Below are 19,236 nucleotides of genomic sequence, written 5' to 3'. Positions count from 1 at the left end.
TCATCTACAACTCCTTGACATCGCAGCACGTCTGTTATTTCTGAAGTGATGGAGCTATTTTAACAGCTGATGATGAACTCGCTTTAGTTTCCGGCTTCCTTGGTAGCTCTGCATTTCATCACCATCTGTCAAGTCTGTCATATCCATCTTATTACGAGGAACATGAGAGTGGCAAGGAATGGTTTCATATTTAGGGAAATATTATTTTCACTTTCTTGTCAAGAGGGAGTTGAAATGACTGTCTCTGAAGCACACCTTGTCATTTTCACATTCACAGCTTTGTATGCATTAAACAGGTGACAGACAGCGTGAAAGTCATTAGGTTTTCGAGGTTCTAGTAAGTACTTTGGAGAGGTTTTTTGGTTTTACACTGTATTGGATCTTTACGAGAGCAGTTTTGAAATAAATGTCTTGCTTAAGCTTGCTGGGATCATCGATTATTTTCCAGCCTTAGCGTTCAACCTTCTATCCATTAAGCCGCTGTGATCATCTCACAGTGCACCACTGACGCCCACAACTCCACGCTGAACGGGCACGGTCAAGTCTAATTAAGTCGTCACAGTTAATTGGTGAATTTTCTCCACTCTATTTTTTTGTGTCTCTCCCAGGCGATACTTTGGTGAGAAAATCGGTCTGTACTTTGCGTGGTTGGGCTGGTACACGGGCATGTTAATCCCCGCTGCCCTGGTTGGGGTTTTTGTCTTCCTCTATGGTCTTTTAACCATGGACGCGAGCCAAATCAGGTCAGTTCACACAACTATGCCATGTAAGTCCGAACATCGTGTCGGTTGATGATGGCATTTATTGGTTTACTCTCTCCCCAGTAAAGAGATTTGCGAGGCCAACACTACCATCATGTGTCCCATGTGTGAGGAAAACTGTGAGCCTTGGACGCTGAGTGACAGTTGTGTATATGCAAAGGTCAGTGCAGCTTTGGTATTTCTCCATATGCACAACATTACATGATCTTAGAGTTTCTCAAAACTGTTACAAAGATGCCAGCAGACATGTATCTAGACTAGAAACGGGGGCACAGTGAACCTGGTTCTTCAGGTGAAACCTTAGGTTTATTATTTTATTTGACTTTTTTAATGTTGATTAAATAAATTAGGTCTTTTTTTAGTAAGTATTAGGTGGATTTATTCCCACTTGACAATAACCAGTGAGCTGTTTCCACCTGCTTCCAGTCTGCATGCCAAGCTAAGCTAATCAGTTGGTAGCTGTAGCTGTACGATCATTATTATAGGCAGTTGATGCTATTTTAAAACCATGATTTCTTTAACAAATCTCCTGCGTTGGGACCTGAACTCAAAAATGTTGATTGTCAGAGAGCCTGGAGATCTTTTTGGGTAAAATTGGGGCTGTGGATATTGATAATGTATTCTGTTTCACTTTTGTGTTTTTAAGAGCAGCGCTCCGTGTGCTTGTGCTTCTAGGTGACCTATCTGTTTGACAACGGTGGCACTGTATTCTTCGCTATCTTCATGGCTATTTGGGGTGCGTAGAAGCAGTTTGTGTTGGTGGCTTTTTCTTGTTGTTCCACATAAGCTTTGTTCTCTGCCTGATACCAACCCTACTGGAATTTGATTCTATTTATACTTGAGTGCTTGTGTTTCCACTCACCACTCATCTCTCCCAAACGTATTAAGTTTTTCAACTGAGAATTTAGTCCACAAGACACTCTGCAGTACACAAACAAGACAAACAAGAGATCGTCAGTCTGTAATGTGTTTTTCAGTAAGTAAATCTCAGTCCGCCTTCTCTGACTCCACACTTGTACTTCCAGTGCAGTTCTGATGTAATTAGTTTGATAATTAAAGATTTCTCCAGGGGCAGAATATCACTCGGCTGTCAAGGTTGTAGAATTGCACCGTGATATTCATATATTGCAGCTACGTTTCCCACAGCTATAATAACTTTGTAACGTGAAGTGTGAGCATTAGAGTGCATCGGCTGGCCCAGATCCATCTATCTGTCAAGGAGGTAAATAATCACTTGTGCCAGAGGGAGCAATTGACACAATTTGTTCTTTATTTGGACTAAGTGAAGGATAATGAGAGCTCAAAAGCCAAAGAATGTCTACACAGTTGCACTAACTGAGGTCTGTAGCTCCAAATCCTGCATAAAAGCTTTTGGCTATCTGGACCAAAGTTAGCAGCACTGCACCACTGAGTGAGTGCACTCAAAGTCTGGAGTTAGTGTTAGTGAGTGTGTGTGTGAGATAGACATGAAAAATTGGTTAGCCCAAGGGATTGAATGTAGGCATCAGAGAAGGCCGCTTTTCTCTCTCTTTAAACAAAAGTGGGTCAAGCTATATTAAACTTCAACATCTTTACGAGCGGCTAAAGTTGTTCTGACTGAGGATTCAAACTCTGGTGCATTTTTTGCCTCTGGTCTTTCTCATTTTACTCTACATTAAATAAGTTCACAGAAAATATATCACTTGTTTGGTTGCTTTGTTTGCTTGATTTATCACTTATTAATCTGCAGGCTTTTAATAATTTGAGTTAAAACAGTGCCGGAAAAAAAGCAAAACAAACCACATGAGGTTTAAAAAAATCCCCAAGGATAAAACATTTTAATAGATAAATGAGAGCCATTGTGAGGCTACAAAGAACCAACCACATATTTATATATTTTATTGGAAATCTGTTATAAAAACCACATTGTGTGCATATCTAATGCAAACTAATACACAAACTGTATCACTGCTACAGTGAGGTCAATAATATTTTGGACAAAGACACAATTTGTGTAGTTTTGCCTCTGCACTACAGCACAGTGGCTTCTAAATCAAACAATCGAGATGTGATTGAAGAGCCAACGTTCAGCTTCAATTCAAGGGGTTTAACAAAAGCACTGAATTAAGCATCGCTCATTTTTACAATATAAACTGGACAAGATCGGTTTTCTTGTTCTTTCATGACAAATAATTTTCAAAATTCATTCGAAAATATTGTATTTTGTCTTTCTTAAATATGAGATGAGATTTCAGGGCAAGTGAGGGAGGACTGAAAAGACATAAAAACTTCAGGAGCAGCCAAATCAACAATCTTACATACTTGAACAGATGGTGTTGTCAGCTCAGCAACACCAAAATAACAAGAAAGACCCCAGAAGACTACTAAAGGCTGTGATGACTAGGGATGGGTATCATTTAGGTTTTATCCGATACCAGTACCAAACCGGTACTTCTGAAACGGTGCCGGTGCTTAAACGGTGCTCGAACCGGTGCTTAAAGAATGGAGAACACAAAATTGGTCCAAAAACCTCTCATGTGCAGCTGTTTTTTTTGTAAAAAGATAACAATGTTAGCCTTTTCTGCAGCTATAGGGGATTTATGGTATCACTCTTGGCTGGAAGCAGTGCTTAATCAATGGAAAAAACACAAACTTTGTCCAAAAACCTCTCATTTTTAGCTGTTTTTCACTTTTCCTTTGGTCATTTTAGCCTTTTTGGCCAGGGTGAAGGGAGTATCTGCCATCAAACAAGAAGACAGCCTCGTGTAACTACGACGGTGTTTGCTAGTTCACCATACGTGCATTAATGTAATCACGCGGTTAGCGTACTCAACGTAAATTACACACGAACAACATTAAGCTACTCACGCAGAGAAGAACGGCTGCTGCTGCCATCATCATCCGTCATCATTTCTGCTACACTGGCAGGGCTAGGGGCCAGGACTCTCCTTTTCGGGTTTTTGGGGGATGTTGCTAACTCCGGGTCCGATAACAGGCACCACACACCGCAGTAGATGTGCACGGTGTGAGGTCTCGCAGCAAGCTATCAAATACGGCGCATTTCTTGGCTTTTAACAAAAGGCTATAGGTCGCCAGGTTCGTCGTCAGATTCGAGGAGTTACCTCCTTTGCACAGTATGACCTTAAAGCACTTGTTGCAGGCTGCTGAGTTTGCATCTTTTGCTGTGAAGTACAGCCAGACTTTTGACCGCTTCGCCTTGGGCATTTTTACTCTGTAGCTCTGCTCTAAAAGAACGTACGTACCTGGGCCCGCCTACTATCATTGGAAACGTAAAATGATTGGCTAGAATCCAAAATGTATCACAGCTCAGGAAAGAAAAGCACCGAAATAAAGCACCGAAATAAAGCACCGAAATGTGCGCTGCTTTTCGGTCTGTTTACTACCGTTTATGTCAGAACCGATACCGGTACCCATTCCTAGTGATGACAGACTTTTTTTTGTCCTTAGTTAAGAAAAACAACTTCTCAACATCCAACCAAGAATACTGTCAACGAGGCAAGACTATCACTGTCAAGATCTGCACTCAAGAGATGCCTTCATAAAAGGAAATAAAAGTGTTTACAACAGGTGCAAACCACAACAAGTGCAAACCACTAGTTACACTCAAGATCAGGAAGGCCAGATTAGACTCGAAAGACTTGGAAACATCTAAAAAAGAGCCTTCACAGTTTGGAAACAATATTTGGACAGGTGAAACCTGAAAGATGAATTTGTACCAGAATGATGGGAACAGAAAATTATACAGCTGGAGAGAAACAATTCATGATCTGAAGCATACCACATCTGTCAAACATGTTAGAGGCAGTGCTATGGCATGTGCATGTATGGCTGCAATTGGAACTGGGACACTGGTGTTTCATGATGATCTGACTGCAGGTAGAAGTAGCAGGATGAACTGTGAAGTGTGCAGGGCTGTACTCTCTGCCTAGAGTCAGCCAAATACTTATAAAAATAGGATATTCTTCAATGGCGAAATAGGTGACATGATCTCAACCCAGCCGAGGCGCTTTTCAGTTGCTGAATGCAAAACTGACGACAGAGAGACCCATCTCAACCCAGCGTGATGTCCATGGGTTCTAGACTTCATGCAGTCGTTGAGTGTACAGGATTTTCACCAAAATAATAAAAACAGTCCTTATATTTCAAATTACATTAGTTTGTAGAATTAATTTTGAGCCTCTGAAAATGGAGACATCTGTCTAAAATATTTTAAATTTCCTAAACAGTTAGTGCAACACTTTTGTTAAACTACTTGAATTAAAACTGAAAGTCTGCAGTTCAGTCTTAGTTATTTTATTTAAAATCCACTGTGATGTTAACAGAGGTAAAACTGCAACAATTGCGTCTTAATCCAGCAAATTGTGCATCTTAATGTATAGAATTACATTGTGTTTTCCATCATACATGATAAAGTTTCAGTTTTTTACTGACTTTGAAGCCAAATTCTTCCAACATGTGGATTTATGTAAATGATTCCTTTGTGTGCACGTTTATAAAAGCCCCCGTTTCTCTGTTACACATTTGTCACATTTTCAAGGCGGAAAACATAAAAAGCCTTGACAGAAAAAGAACATCATTTCCGACGTTGTTTTTTACCTCAAGTCACAACAGAGCCTGACACAAAGGAAACAATGCCTCCAGTTGTGAAGTCATCCCACAAAAAGCTTTACTTTAGAAGTCTCTCAACCCAAAATGGATCTTGCTCGACAAAGACACAGTTTGAGGATGTGCACTGAACAAGAAAAAGTCTATTTGCTGTTGCCAGTCTCCTTTAACTTGACATCCACAGTGTGAGTGTGAACTGATGACTGTAATCAGTCTCCATCTTGGGCCGTGCACATCACTGCAGCCTGTTTCACCCAGGATATCTGACTATGATGTGCTGTTTGCTTCTGCATGGCCTCTTCCTCTTTGCAGTTAGCTGTGCTATAGTGTATACATCAAAAATGATCAATAACGTGATTGATTCATGATCACTTCTGCAGCCACTGTATTCCTTGAGTTCTGGAAAAGAAGAAGGGCAGAACTGACTTATGACTGGGATCTTATTGATTGGGAGGAGGAAGAGGTATGTTAGACATATGCTCAAATATATGATTACCTCACAGTTTTAAGGTGTTCATGCTGTAAGAGAGCTACAGTTCAGTAGACAATGCTGGAATATGTGTTGTTAATCAGGAGGAGCTGAGGCCACAGTTTGAAGCCAAGTACTCCAGGATGGAGAGAGTTAACCCCATCTCCGGCAAGCCCGAGCCTTTCCAGCCTTTCTCAGACAAGCTTAGTCGGCTCATGGTGTCTGTGTCCGGAATATTCTTCATGGTAAACCCTTTAACCTTTGAATAATCTGTCTTTTTGGGAATCGGGCTCGGTGTAAGCTCACAGTTATTTTGTGTGCCATCTTTATTAGAACAGTGTGATGCGTTTGCAGTGGTGTAACATCTCCCCCTGCTGGACAAAGACCATACTCAAAGGAAATGGTGTATTAGCCCTTTCTCATGGCCTAATTTCTCCTGTTTACATATAAGTTGCTTCTGATTATCTATCATCTAAATAGTTCAATGTTTCTAAACTTACAGTTTTTTCATATTTATGGCACACTTCTTCCTTATAGGATAAATTCAAAACTTTTTTTCACCCTGTTAATCGTACTGGTTCTTCATCCTTTCTGCTGTGCTTGTCTTCTCTCCATCACCTCTGCTTAGATTTCCCTTGTTCTGACAGCAGTGTTTGCTGTAGTGGTTTTCCGCCTTATTGCGATGGAGAAGTTTGCTTCCTTTAACTGGTATTTTGTGAAGAAGAACTGGCAGTTCGCCACCTCTGGCACCGGTGTCTGCATCAACTTTATGATCATCATGTCTCTCAATGTGGTGGGTGCCCGGACGAGCATCATCCTACATCCCACGTTCGCATTTTCTATCCCATAAATACTTCACTCAGCATTTATTTAAGACTTTTTTTTCATTCCAGCCTTCCTCTGTTTCTCATAATCATTACCCTCCTCAACCTTTTCCTGTTGACACTGATGTGTACTATCATTTTGTCAGGTGTATGAAAAGGTGGCCTATCTGCTGACTAATTTAGGTGAGTGTTTCATGCATTTATGCCTTCATTATCTTTGGCTTCCCAGCTGGTTGAACATTATTTATTCTCTTCACCCATCTGCCTAACAAACCCCTGTCCCTCCCCTTTTAGAGCACCCACGGACGGAGTCTGAGTGGGAGAACAGCTTTGCTCTGAAGATGTTTCTGTTCCAGTTTGTGAATTTAAACAGCTCCACGTTTTATATCGCCTTCTTCCTTGGAAGGTAGGCAAACTGCCATAAACTTTACAGTGACTGTTTACACCGACTTTAATGAGGGATTGTGCAAAGATGTTTCCTTTCAAACTCCCAGTCATGACCAAGCCAAGACTCCTTCCCTTCCCCTCCTCAGCCGGGGAAATCGTGTTTTTTGGGTGTTTCATATTTCAGCAGTTACAAAATGCTGCCCTGCCTACAAGTGTAACTAGGTCACGGATTGTTGCACATAATTAGCACCTCTAAGTGTCTTTTTTTTCTACTCTAAGTTTATTATTATTATTATTATTACATTGATTGAATCAACAGCTAATGTTGGCCGTCTTAATTTGATCAGGTTTGCTGGCAGGCCTGGAAAATACAATAAACTCTTTAGTCGATGGAGATTGGAGGAGGTGAGTGCAATTAGCCATCAAACGTAAGTAGGTGATTATGTCAGCAGTGACTGGGCTGATTAGTGCCTTCTGTTTTGGGATATATTTAGAAATTTCGAGTAATTCATCTTTCTAATGATCCGCCTGCATGTGAACCATTAATCTCACCACATAATTACTGTGATTTTCAATTTTAATGATTAAAAAAATGGAATCGGATCAAGTGTGTCCCAGAGTTTGCTCCTAGCTCTGAATTATTAGGCACAAAATATGAATGATACGGTTTTTGTATTATTATTATTTTTCATTGAAATCTATTTTTCTCAGTGTCACCCAAGTGGGTGTTTGATTGATCTGTGTCTGCAAATGGGAGTCATCATGTTCTTCAAGCAAATCTGGAACAACTTCATGGAGCTCGGTTATCCGTAAGTGCCTCATTATAATCGCACGCCTTCTTGTCTATGAACTATTAGAAATGACATGAAGCTTAATGACGTGAATTCAAGTGATGGCAATTAACAGGCCATATGTAGTTTCTGCATGGCTTTTCCTCTTTCAGCTCATTTGCATGTGAAAAGATTTTTCTCCTGAAGAAGCACATCAAATCCTCTCGCATGTGGCTCAGTAAAACAGTTCTTGCAGAGCACAGTGCTTTGCCAGGGTTTATCGCTACTCTCTATGTTTTCAGTCTGCTGCAGAACTGGTGGTCTCGTAGAAAGATGAAGAAAGGAGGTGGTGGAGGGCAGAATGTAGAGAATAAGGCCCAGCTTCCTCAGTGGGACAAGGACTGGAATCTGCAGCCGATGAACGCCCATGGGCTTGTGGATGAATATCTCGAAATGGGTAAAAAATGCACTCCTACTAAGAATTGTGTTTTGACTTTCTGGAGAAGGAAATAATCCATGCAAATGCAGGCTATTATTCAAACCTCAGCATTTTTTTTTTTTCGTGCCAGTGTTGACATCCGAATGATTCTTTCCGCTGCAGTTCTTCAGTTTGGCTTCACCACCATCTTTGTAGCAGCTTTCCCGCTGGCTCCTCTCCTCGCTCTGCTCAACAACATCATTGAGATTCGTCTTGACGCCTACAAATTTGTCACTCAGTGGAGGAGACCCATGCCTGCTCGAGCCACTGATATAGGTCTGTGCGGCTCACACAACATCTTCTTGGATCAGAGTCACTTTTAATTATTGTTTTTTCTTCCAGCAGTAAAATGTTGTGTTAGTTTAACATGACCTCTCCTACAGTGATGGATATGTTTCCATATCCTGTCCTTCTGCAACTCCATATGCTGCACCTCCCCTCTCATCAGCCCATCTCCCCATACGATTACAAACTGCATCCTTAAACTGCCATATGACCCAGTGATTCATGTGGCATGTTTCCTTGTAATTAAAGGAGGAATCCACCCTGAAACATTTAGAAATTCCTCCGCTGTAATGAACACATTATGTGTCAGTCACACAGCAAGCTAAGCTCCTTTGAAGAGTTAGGCTGACATTTCCTGATCATCCACACACAGATCTAAGGCAGATAAGGAGGAGAGATCCTTTTTATCTACTGTCTCTGTCTTCATTCAACTGCCACAAAACAAAACATTTTGTGTAATTCAATATGCTCCATTACCGGAAGCTGTTCAATCGCATTCGGGGACATTATTAACGAAGGCAGAAGTAAATTGAGTGCAGTGAAGTGAAAATGGCATCTTGAAAATTGTTACTTATAGAGCTTGAGCTACACATGTCAGGAACTGCTAACAACTGTGACCATAAAAGGTTCATTTCTGTTATTTGTGACCTTATCACTAATATGGAGTCTTGTCACACCTTCAGTTTCTCTGATCAGAAGCGAGCCAATTAGATGACACTTACTATGCGCACGATCGGTAGGTGGAGAAGGAGCAGGATTGTTCACCCCGGGAGAAGCTTTAAACAAAAACCTGTGCAACCTATAAATTTACTGCAATTTAAACTTTAGTTTATTGGTTAAAAAGGGAGCAAGAACAACTGAATAAGATGGCCTCGTCCTTATTATTATAAATCTATCAGCTGCATTCTCATATTCACTGCATGAATGTTTAATCAGCATATCAATTTATCGGTGCCTACAGTATTTGATGTAGTCTGTGTTTTATAAAGCAAAATACGGTATGCTGGTCATGTCAGCCATTGCAGATAAAGGCACCCAGGTTTAAACCAACATACCAGCTGTTTTTCTTTCTTCTTTGTTTTGTCTGTCAGGGATCTGGCACGGGATTCTCGAAGGTATTGGTGTGCTGGCAGTCATCACTAACGCCTTCGTCATTGCCATAACCTCAGACTATATCCCCCGCTTTGTTTACGCCTTCAAATATGGCCCATGTGTGAACAAGAGGCACCACCATGGCAATGAGTAAGCCTTAAAAACAGCGTGTAACCTTTAAGTGCCCTGTATGTAGCCTATGCGTTTTACGTGATGGCCGTCTGCTTTCGCAGGTGTTTGCAAGGCTACGTGAACAGCAGCCTGTCCGTGTTTGACATGGGTGAGCTGAATAACAGAAACCACTCGGGATACTGCAGGTATAGAGACTACCGAGCGCCGCCCTGGAACACAGTGCCATACGAATTCACTCTGCAGTTCTGGCATGTCTTGGCTGCCAGGCTGGCATTCATCATCGTCTTTGAGGTTTGTAACCATTGGCCATTTCTCTTCTGTATGTTTACAAGCAGGACAAGCAGCTGAAGCTAAATCCTCTTACGCTGTGCCACTTTGAGTCAGCCTCAATATTTTTGTAGCTTTGCAAATGTTTTATTTTAATTATTTTATGTGCTGAGACTGAAACCGAAACCTCACAGCAGCAATTTAAGTGATTTTCATGGGTTAATTAAATCAAGGTCCTGGAGAAGGCTGAGAAAATTCTACCATTCGAAAAAAATAAAATAAAAACCATCACAAATTACATGGTTGCCATGCAAGATATTCCCTTGACAACACTGCCTTGCACATTCTACACTACACTACATATAAAAGATAGAAGGGCATATGAAGTTCCTTGGGTTTACTTTTACTCTTGCATGCGCCACTAATACCAAAACAAAATTGGCATCTAAAGCACGTGATTTCTCTGGATGTTGACTTATGAATAATTTAATCTTCCCTCAGCACCTGGTGTTTGGGATCAAGTCCTTCATAGCGTACCTCATTCCAGACATGCCGAAGGATCTCTGCGATCGCATGAGGAGGGAAAAGTACCTGATGCAAGAGATGATGTATGAAGCAGAACTCGAGCATCTGCAGAAGGAGAGGAAGAAGAATGGGAAGCGTTATCACCACGAGTGGCCTTAGCTTAAATCCCCTCACCCTGTCTCCGCTACGCGATCCTCAGCTCACAAGCTCCACCTCCCCTGCCTGCTTATTTATGTGTTAGCTTTTAGAGTCTAGCTTCACTGATGGCTGATTCTGTACACCAAAGACACCCTCTCGAGATCCTCTCCAGATCTGGCACTGGCCACTCCCTTGCCATCTGTTCCACCTCCCGGTTTCTGGCTCTGACCCTTTCTGCCTCCGCCCTCATCCCTTACCTGGCTTCACCCAACAGGGTGCCCTTGGGTCTGTGCTGCATTGTGGCTTAGCTGGGAAAAAAACAAACAAAACAACTTTGCAATTGTAATGTTTACTATGCAGATCAAGGGCTGCAGATCAGCACTGTTCACTGTCCCATCCTGCACTCTCTCTCTCTCCGTGTGGCAGCTACCACTTTGCTTTGACTCTGCAGTCCAGTGCAGCTCGCAGCATGGCCGTGTATCCCCTCCCCCGCCACCGCCCCAACCCTTCGTGAACATCAGCAGAGCCACTTCTGTGTGACAGAACTACAGTGGCATTTTTATTGTTGCAAAGTGATTCTGGTGATGTGGCTACCAAATAAGAATGACTCTGTTCTTGCTTCCTAAATGTATATTTGCTGTTGAAGCATGCTGATTAATATTTGCAAAGGAAAAAAAACAAACAAAACAAAACTGAAAAGTACTCCTTGTAAAGGATGTTAGCATCCATTTAGTACATCTGACAAAGTATTCCCTCAGACATCACAAGAAGTGCATGGTAATCCTGCTTTGTACCTTTTCGATAGACAAACTTCCTGTCTCGAGGCCTGGTTCACATGTGTCTGTACTCAGTGTGAGCTGTGTGTTAATCTCTGTGCTACCGCTGAGCTTGACTGTCTCGAGTTGAGGAAATGTGAACTCTGTGCAATTTGACTGTGCCTACAGTGTAACAACATGGCCGCGTACCACAGTTTGTGTCACCGAACATCACGTGTGCCTGTGTTGTGCAGCACGTGCTTTTTTTTGTTTTTCTTTGAAGTGCAAGAAATATTCTCTCTCCTCATCCTGTTGTCCTGATCTGCAGCAGACTCTCTGAACTCTCCGTTTAGGATTTGTTTTGGACATGAGTCACGCCGCAGTGTACCTACTCGGATCTCGGCTGACGTCAGCAGCGCACGCCCTAACATAACGTGTACGCTCGCATGCAGGATCCACAAATCTGCTCTTCCGCTCTGACCCTCGCAGTCTGGTTTTCATTTGCTGCTGGAAGCCCCAAAGCGTGGTTGAAAACTTGGATCACTTAGAAATACCTGTGGCTTGGATGTTCAGTTTTGAAACGAACTTCTATCCACTGTTCTTCGCTCGCATAATACGCTACAAGCTTCTGTTGCAGACTTTTATTAAACACACAGTGAGACACACGGTTTCAGCAGCTGTCTGATCTTTGATCAAACGGACGCGAGAGTTTATTCAGTTGCAGACTGGTGACATTGCCTTTTTTTTATATTGTGATCAGATTTGATGTCATGGATTAGAGAAGTGTGTTTTTGCCTAATGAACTCAGGAAAATAGGCATCGTGGCAGGTATAGTTGGACCTGCGAGGTTGAGTCGGGATAATTTCCTTTCTCTGTGCTGTTGAGTTTAAGAGTTAAAGGGTGTGTGATGTGAACTGAGATGGGGACTTCAAACACTTAAATGCATCATATTGATCATGTGGTGTTAAATGTAAAAATGTTATGCACTGTAAAGGTAAAAGCTGCACCAATCTAACATCTGAAGGGAAAATTTCTACCCTGAATGCATTGCACAACAATGACAACATTCTTCATTTTGCAAGGATTGTCCTCCTTTCTTTATTTTACTTTGCCTGTTTTTTGTATATACATTTAATGAAATACGTAATGTTTTTATACATTTGATTTTGCGCTATCACGTGCAAGTTCACTCGTTCTCACCCTCAGATAGAAAACGTTACGTCCACTTGTCTCAGGTGTCCTCTGAATGTCTGCAATGATCAACTTTTTTATCATATTTTCTAAGATGCAATCAAAGGTATTCTGCTTTTTTTAGATATATATTTTTGCACTGCCATGTTTTTGCATGACTCAAATGCGCACTCACAATAATAAGCATGTTTTTTTTTTTTTTATTATTTTGCTGTATGTTAGAGCAGATCAAAGATCATGGAACGCACTCATATACTTCATTTAGTTGGCTTTTTTTTTTTTTTTTCCAGGTTGTTGGTCAAAAAACTCCTTTCGGGTCACATTCAGTCCAACAATTCACGATTTCATTCACCAGAGAGAGAGATATTTGCTTTCAAATCTTATTCCAATACTTAGGAAAGTAGTCAGTGTTTTCAGAGTATCCTCCCTGCTATGTGAACACCTAAAATCTATGCATGTTGTTATCCTTGAATGCTATGTTTATTTTGAACAGTCATAAATGTACTGGTACATTTGTGCTGTGGAGTATGCATGACTTAACTACTGCTTTGAGCAGAGCTAACTTCTGTAAAGTTGCGTCTTAAACATATCACTTCCCTGTTTTTTTAGTGTTGATCGTTTCTGGAAGGACCGGTGTGTTTCTAGATGTGGCAGGATTTTATACTGGTGCAGTATTTTCTAAAATAACAGCATGATCTCCAGACTGATTCATTTAAAAAATATGTCCGGGAATTTTACGCAGAGTCTGATAAAACATGTGAAACCTCAGACTTCCTCCGCTTGGACATATAATCACGCTTACACTCTAACAGCTGAAGCATTTAACCGAAGGGAATAGGGGCACTTTATGAATGAAAAATTACATGACCTTGGATGTTTGGCTTGCCCAGTTACTAATCGTTTCTGGGTGGATCTTCATCAGTTCACCTCACTGATACTAATGCTGTACAGTGGTGGAAAGGTGTCTCTCATGCTTTCTACTGTTGGCAATAGCACAATCTGGGTATTGTATAATAAGTAATAATAGCGTGACCTTGCACATCTCTGAAAATATAGCAGTCTGGAGGGGGATTAAGCTTTCTGTTCTATGCCTCCTAATAGGATTGTGCTTGAGCAATGATGTACTTGAAGCACAGTGACGTAAGCCCGTAGATTTATTTGTATAATAGGACGATAGCAGTCGTGACATGAAGTGTATCAATAACATTGTTTACTTTGTTCCTGTTTACATGTAAAAAAAGAAACAATGTAACATAAACTAATTTGGATATCACTCTTTTCTGTAATAAATCATGGATTGTATCTTTTAAATCAATTCTGCTCGCTTCATTCTTGTCTCTCTTATAAACAGCAGAGAAAAGGCCTTTGTGCCTATAGCTGATATTCTTCACACACCAAAGGGTGCTTTTTTCCCCCTTTCTTTCTTTTTTCCTCACTATTATCATAAACCACCAAGCCTCTGGCCACAGAGTGTTCATGTAACATATTGTTAAAAAAGATTGCATTTCTGTAACAAACCCACTATTTGAGTATGGCAGGGGTATTTTCCCCCCACAACTATGTTACTGTTAAATGCTGCTTCTCTTCTATCTGCTTTTCCGTTTATGTCGTCTTGGTTAACATTAGGCTTCATTTTTTACAATGAAATCTAAACAGTCCAGAAGAAACATGGTACGATTTCGTTTACTTTGAGCCCCGATGACTGATATTCTATACTCTGAGTATTTTCCTCTCTTCTGGCGCCCACACTGACATATATCCTTTCACCTCTTTGACTTAGAAAGCTGTGGTTTGACTTTCATGTCAGCGTTGAGCCTTTCAGGGAGAATAGCATTTCAAAAGTGGATACAGATATTTTTATCTTCTAGTACTGTTGCTCCATGTGGGAGGAGCTAGACCATGTGGTAATGGAAAAACTTTAAAGCCTCAGATCTATAGAAGGAAAAAAAAAATGCCACTAATGGACAAAAAACTAATGAAATGGAAGCAAAACACCCAAAAACAGAATCAAATTATAGACGAGGGAAAAACCAGCGACTGAAACAATGTAGCAGTAACAGATATCTACTATCCTGCAGCACTCTAAATACATTTGAGTAGTAATAATACACTTACCAGCCACTTGATTGGGTAAACCTGTGAAAAGGTTCATTAACACATACATCTAAAAGCCAATCACATGTCAGCAATGTAGACATGGTCAACACAACCATGTGGTTCAAACTGAGCATCAGAATGGGGCATGAAGGGTGATGTAAGTGACTTTGAATGTTGTTGGTACCAGACACGCTGGTCTCAGTATTTCTGAAACTGCTGATCCACTGTGATTTTTCCACACAAGTGTGTCTAGGGTTTACAGAGAATGGTCTGAAAAAGAGAAACTATTCAGTGAGCTGCAATTATTATAGTCAGACTGCTTTGAGCTGAGAGGAAGGTAACTGCAACTCAAGCAACCAAGATATGCAGAAGAGCATGTCTGTAGGCACAACATGAATGCACTGATCTTACACTCTGGATGCTCCTGTATTGGCAGAAGCATAAAGACCCGCACCAGCAGATTCAGGGACAGTTTCTACCCACGAGCCATCAGTCTACTGAACTACTGAAACACTGGGCAGTTTATTTTGTACAATCAGTCTACACCTCTACACGAGAGCCTACAGTAGTTTTAGTAATCTGTATTTATTTATTTTATTCTGTTATATTTTTTTCTTTATTTATATACCTCATCTTATTTTTATCCAAGTGTTACTTACTTACCTTTTTATGTGCGATATTGAGAGTGCTCTGAACCCAAGAATTTCATTTCCAGTAGTAATGTGCCATTTTACCTGTACATGACAAATAAAACTTGAAACATGCTGAACCTTCAAGCAGATGAGCTACAGCAGAAGCGCAGTGCCACTCCTCTTGTATCCTTGTATCGATGTTCAGGCCTGCAGTGTAATTGTGTGGGAGATATTTTCTTGCCACACTTTGAGCCCCTTAGTACCAACTGACCATCATTTAAACCTCACAGCCTACTTGAGTATTGTTGCTTACCATGTCCATTCCTTTATTACCACAGTGTACCCATCTTCTGACAGCAGGAAGGTCTCAAACTGTGTTTTATATACAGTACATAACAAAGAATACACTGTGCACTGCTCAAATGCTTAGCTGCTCTCAATCCAATAGAGAACCTGTGTTGGAAGAGGAGATAGCTTCTGCTTCAGAAGGGGGTTCACCCCAGTACTATGAAGGTGTACCTAACAAAGTGGCTATCTCACATTTTGAAAAAAGTTATATACATAGTTATTTTTTTTCAAGGCTTGATTGAACAGTCAACCCTTGAGAAGCTCGACTTGTTATTTTATATTTTAGCCACAAAAAGTTTCACTGTTCAGTTTTAAAGCACGTCCAAGTCTGATGGAAAACACTGACCATATAAACCAGTTCCGATTACTGTGAGGCTCTTGTGGCTGTTTTCAAACTGAGGATTAAATAAAAGACGAAAGAGACCCTCGGTGTCCAAATATTGCTGTGATGGGTGCCATGATTATCATTTATATTATTATTGTTGTTGTCATATATCGAATAAAACAAACTGAGAACATTCTGATTCTGCTGGAAAAAAAGAAGGAAAAAAATGAATGAATAATGTAAGAAAGTCAAACAAATGGATGAAAAGGCTCCAGAGAGACAAGCAATCTTTTCACATGTCTGCTCCCCACAAAACGACAGATGCTCTGGTTCAATACAATATTTATTCTCCACTGAGAAGCACGTTAGTAGCTCTGCCACTAAAACAGAAAGGTTATTCACATTTTAGGCTGAGCAACCATATACTGAATGATTTAACTATCTTTCCACCCCTGACTGCAGACATCAGTTCTTGGTCTCTAAGAGCAGCGCCATGTGACTGACGTTATTGATACAACACAGATCTACACTACAAGTTAGAAAGGCAATCAATAGATCCCCTGAGACTGCCGTCATAAATCCACCAGCACAGATGTGTAAACAGGACAGCGAGTAAATAAAGACCAGCAGCAACAAATCAGAGCACTGAGATAGCTCAGTGCAGGAAAATGCTCTCAGCATTATGTAGGGAGGTGTTTACTCTTCCATAATGTGTACTTAATGAGATTTGTAATGGAAAAATGTGTTTTCACAAGCAAGTCAGAATATTTATGAATTTCCACTGATTTCATCTGGTAGTTAAGTTTTAGTTGTCCTAGAGAGATGATTCAAAGATGATTCATGGTCGTTCTCCAGAAAGAGATCTCACAATCTTTTAGTCAGTGTGCCATGACATTTTGTGCAGACATGATCCTCACAGGTTGAAAGCCCACTAACATTTTTCTCTGCACCCTCTGCGTCAGCGTGGAGGATGTTCCGAGTGAGTTTTCTCACCAGCTAAATGGACTGGTATTTACTGGTCTGGCTTTTCGCTTACCACTCAAAAGCCTTTTACATTGTGTTCAACCATTGACACACGCTCTATGCAGTTTAAGTGCTTAATGCAGAAGCTAACATGCTAATGAATGCATCGGCGACAACTGTTGTGTCGAAACGTGACCATCTGCCAAAAATGATTGCCCATATTTGAACTGTTGCAAATCACTTGTCGGCCTATAATCTGTCAAACATATCTCTCATGAATGATATCAAGCCATTTTGAACCAGAAAGAACATTCATGTCACGATGTAGAAGCTGCAATCAGTGACTAAAAGTGTAATTGACATTTAAAATGTCTTTTTCCAGAGAGATGTGGCCAGGAGGGCAGCAGAAATTGCAAAAAATATAACATCACAGCTCTGCAAAGATATTCTTTGTGGTCAAAAACGACTGGACTGATTATACTGTAGGCACAATAATGCAGTCATGAATATACTTACAAAACAGGTCATTTGTTTATTTTATATATAAGCCCTTCATAATTCCTGTTGACTCCAGTCTATGTGCCAGTGTAAGCAAAAGTATTACACAGAAAATATACAGAAACATTTGAAATCACTGTTTGGCACAGCAACGACACTGGAGGAGCCAGGGGATCGAACCCCAAACCTTCTGATTAAGTGCTCACCAGAGTTTCCATCAAGTAACAAGTTTTCTTCTGTCACACCATTAGAAAAATTGGGGGTCATAGTCTGTTTTTTTTTTTTTTTTTTTGCTCCTAAAGGTCATGCAGTAGCCCAAACAATCCAGACAGCGTTCCCATCAGCTTCATTTTTGGTTTTTTGGGGTTTTTTGTTAGCAACACGCATTCTAAATGGATACATGGTAGCCATTTTTGTCATCGTGAGCAAGTTTTTTTCTTATCTGGTGGCATAATACCTATCAGAGAGAGACAATTTTAGACACGCAGCTGAACCACTTTGAGTAACATTTATAAGAATATAATTTGGTATTTTGCAGAGCATACGAGGGGAAGATAGATGTGCAGCACGCACGTTGGGAAAATGAGCTGGGTGTAAAGAGGTGAGACTCAGATATGAGGCGTGAATAACAGCGATGATGGATGAGTGGACCTAGGTAAAGCCTCCTGCACAGAGAAGCAGCCTCAAATTACTTCACAGAGCTCAATGGATGAACGATTTGGCGGCTGTGCAGAGGGACAAAGCAAAACCTGCGTCTCTGAAGCACCAGGACCTTAATGAGCAGACTCCATCTTTTTATGCCATCATGCTATTATTCTCATAATAGAGTTAGCAGTAATAGTATTAGGAGAGTGGGTGTACTCCCACACCAGAACTCATTTTACTTTTGAAAGCATTTTTTGGTCGTTTCCTATTAGAGAACATGAAAACTGACAGTGAAGTGCATGCTGCTTCAAAGTAAACATGAAAAGATTAATCCAACATCTGGTCCTACCTTGTAAAAATGTGTTATGTTGCATCTGCTTGGCCACTTTAACATATTACTGGTTCATGTTTGTGATTATTATCCTGATTATTCTCGTTCGTGTGTGTTTATACAAACTTTTATGCTGGTAGCACTGAAGACAGTCATACCGCACAGCTCTGATGTCAGTCACTGTTGCGCTGCTGTTGATGGTCTCAATGCCGGTGTGATAATCATTAGCAAACTGGTTCTCTTTATGTTTTAAAGGTGCAAGCTGCAACACAATGCTCAGAAAATCTATGAAAAGTGAACGCAGTCCAGAAAAATGTGTGAACTTTTACAAGAAGTTCAGTAAAGCACACTCTAGTAAAGCAAGCAGTGGAAGCTGTGTAGCTGTGTGGAACTAGGGGCACTTAATTCCGTGTCAACACTTGCGTGGGAGGTGAAATCTGCAGAGTTTCCACATGAAAAGTCATCATTAAAGCGGGCGACTCAACGCAGGAAACGAGTGATGAGCACGGGGAGACGACAGAGAGACAGTGCACAGGAGGGAAGGGCAGTGTGAGAAAAATCTCCCTCGTTTAGACTTTTGAATATAAATGTGACCTTCAGCAGGTGGATTTCCAGTGGATTAATAATTTAATGCTCCTTCATCACAGATGGGCTGGAGACCTTGTTGCTTTCGGTGATGAGTATGCGCAGTTCATAACATAAAGGCATAAACCCTACT

At 40.8% G+C, this 19,236-nt stretch overlaps 1 protein-coding gene across 3 annotated transcripts in view; it reads left to right on the top strand.

Annotated features, from left to right (window-relative positions):
- The window catches only part of ano3 (anoctamin 3), a 55,334-nt gene extending 41,339 nt beyond the window's left edge, over positions 1 to 13,995 (top strand). For all 3 annotated transcript variants that reach the window (XM_026175590.1, XM_026175593.1, XM_026175591.1), the window contains 15 exons: positions 609 to 743; positions 825 to 921; positions 1,437 to 1,497; positions 5,747 to 5,829; positions 5,940 to 6,080; positions 6,464 to 6,628; positions 6,806 to 6,842; positions 6,954 to 7,065; positions 7,394 to 7,451; positions 7,758 to 7,855; positions 8,119 to 8,273; positions 8,418 to 8,570; positions 9,671 to 9,821; positions 9,905 to 10,094; positions 10,572 to 13,995. In XM_026175590.1, coding sequence (XP_026031375.1) covers positions 609 to 743; positions 825 to 921; positions 1,437 to 1,497; positions 5,747 to 5,829; positions 5,940 to 6,080; positions 6,464 to 6,628; positions 6,806 to 6,842; positions 6,954 to 7,065; positions 7,394 to 7,451; positions 7,758 to 7,855; positions 8,119 to 8,273; positions 8,418 to 8,570; positions 9,671 to 9,821; positions 9,905 to 10,094; positions 10,572 to 10,754 — 1,819 coding nt within the window. In that variant the 3' untranslated portion in view covers positions 10,755 to 13,995. The remainder of the gene's footprint in view (positions 1 to 608; positions 744 to 824; positions 922 to 1,436; positions 1,498 to 5,746; positions 5,830 to 5,939; positions 6,081 to 6,463; positions 6,629 to 6,805; positions 6,843 to 6,953; positions 7,066 to 7,393; positions 7,452 to 7,757; positions 7,856 to 8,118; positions 8,274 to 8,417; positions 8,571 to 9,670; positions 9,822 to 9,904; positions 10,095 to 10,571) is intronic.
- Positions 13,996 to 19,236: the final 5,241 nt, after the last annotated feature.

This window comes from Astatotilapia calliptera, chromosome 7 (genome assembly GCF_900246225.1).
Source record: "Astatotilapia calliptera chromosome 7, fAstCal1.2, whole genome shotgun sequence".
NCBI classification, from domain to species: Eukaryota; Metazoa; Chordata; class Actinopteri; order Cichliformes; family Cichlidae; genus Astatotilapia; species Astatotilapia calliptera.
Note: the sequence above shows the minus strand (reverse complement) of the source record. Positions and strands in the feature narration are given on the sequence as shown.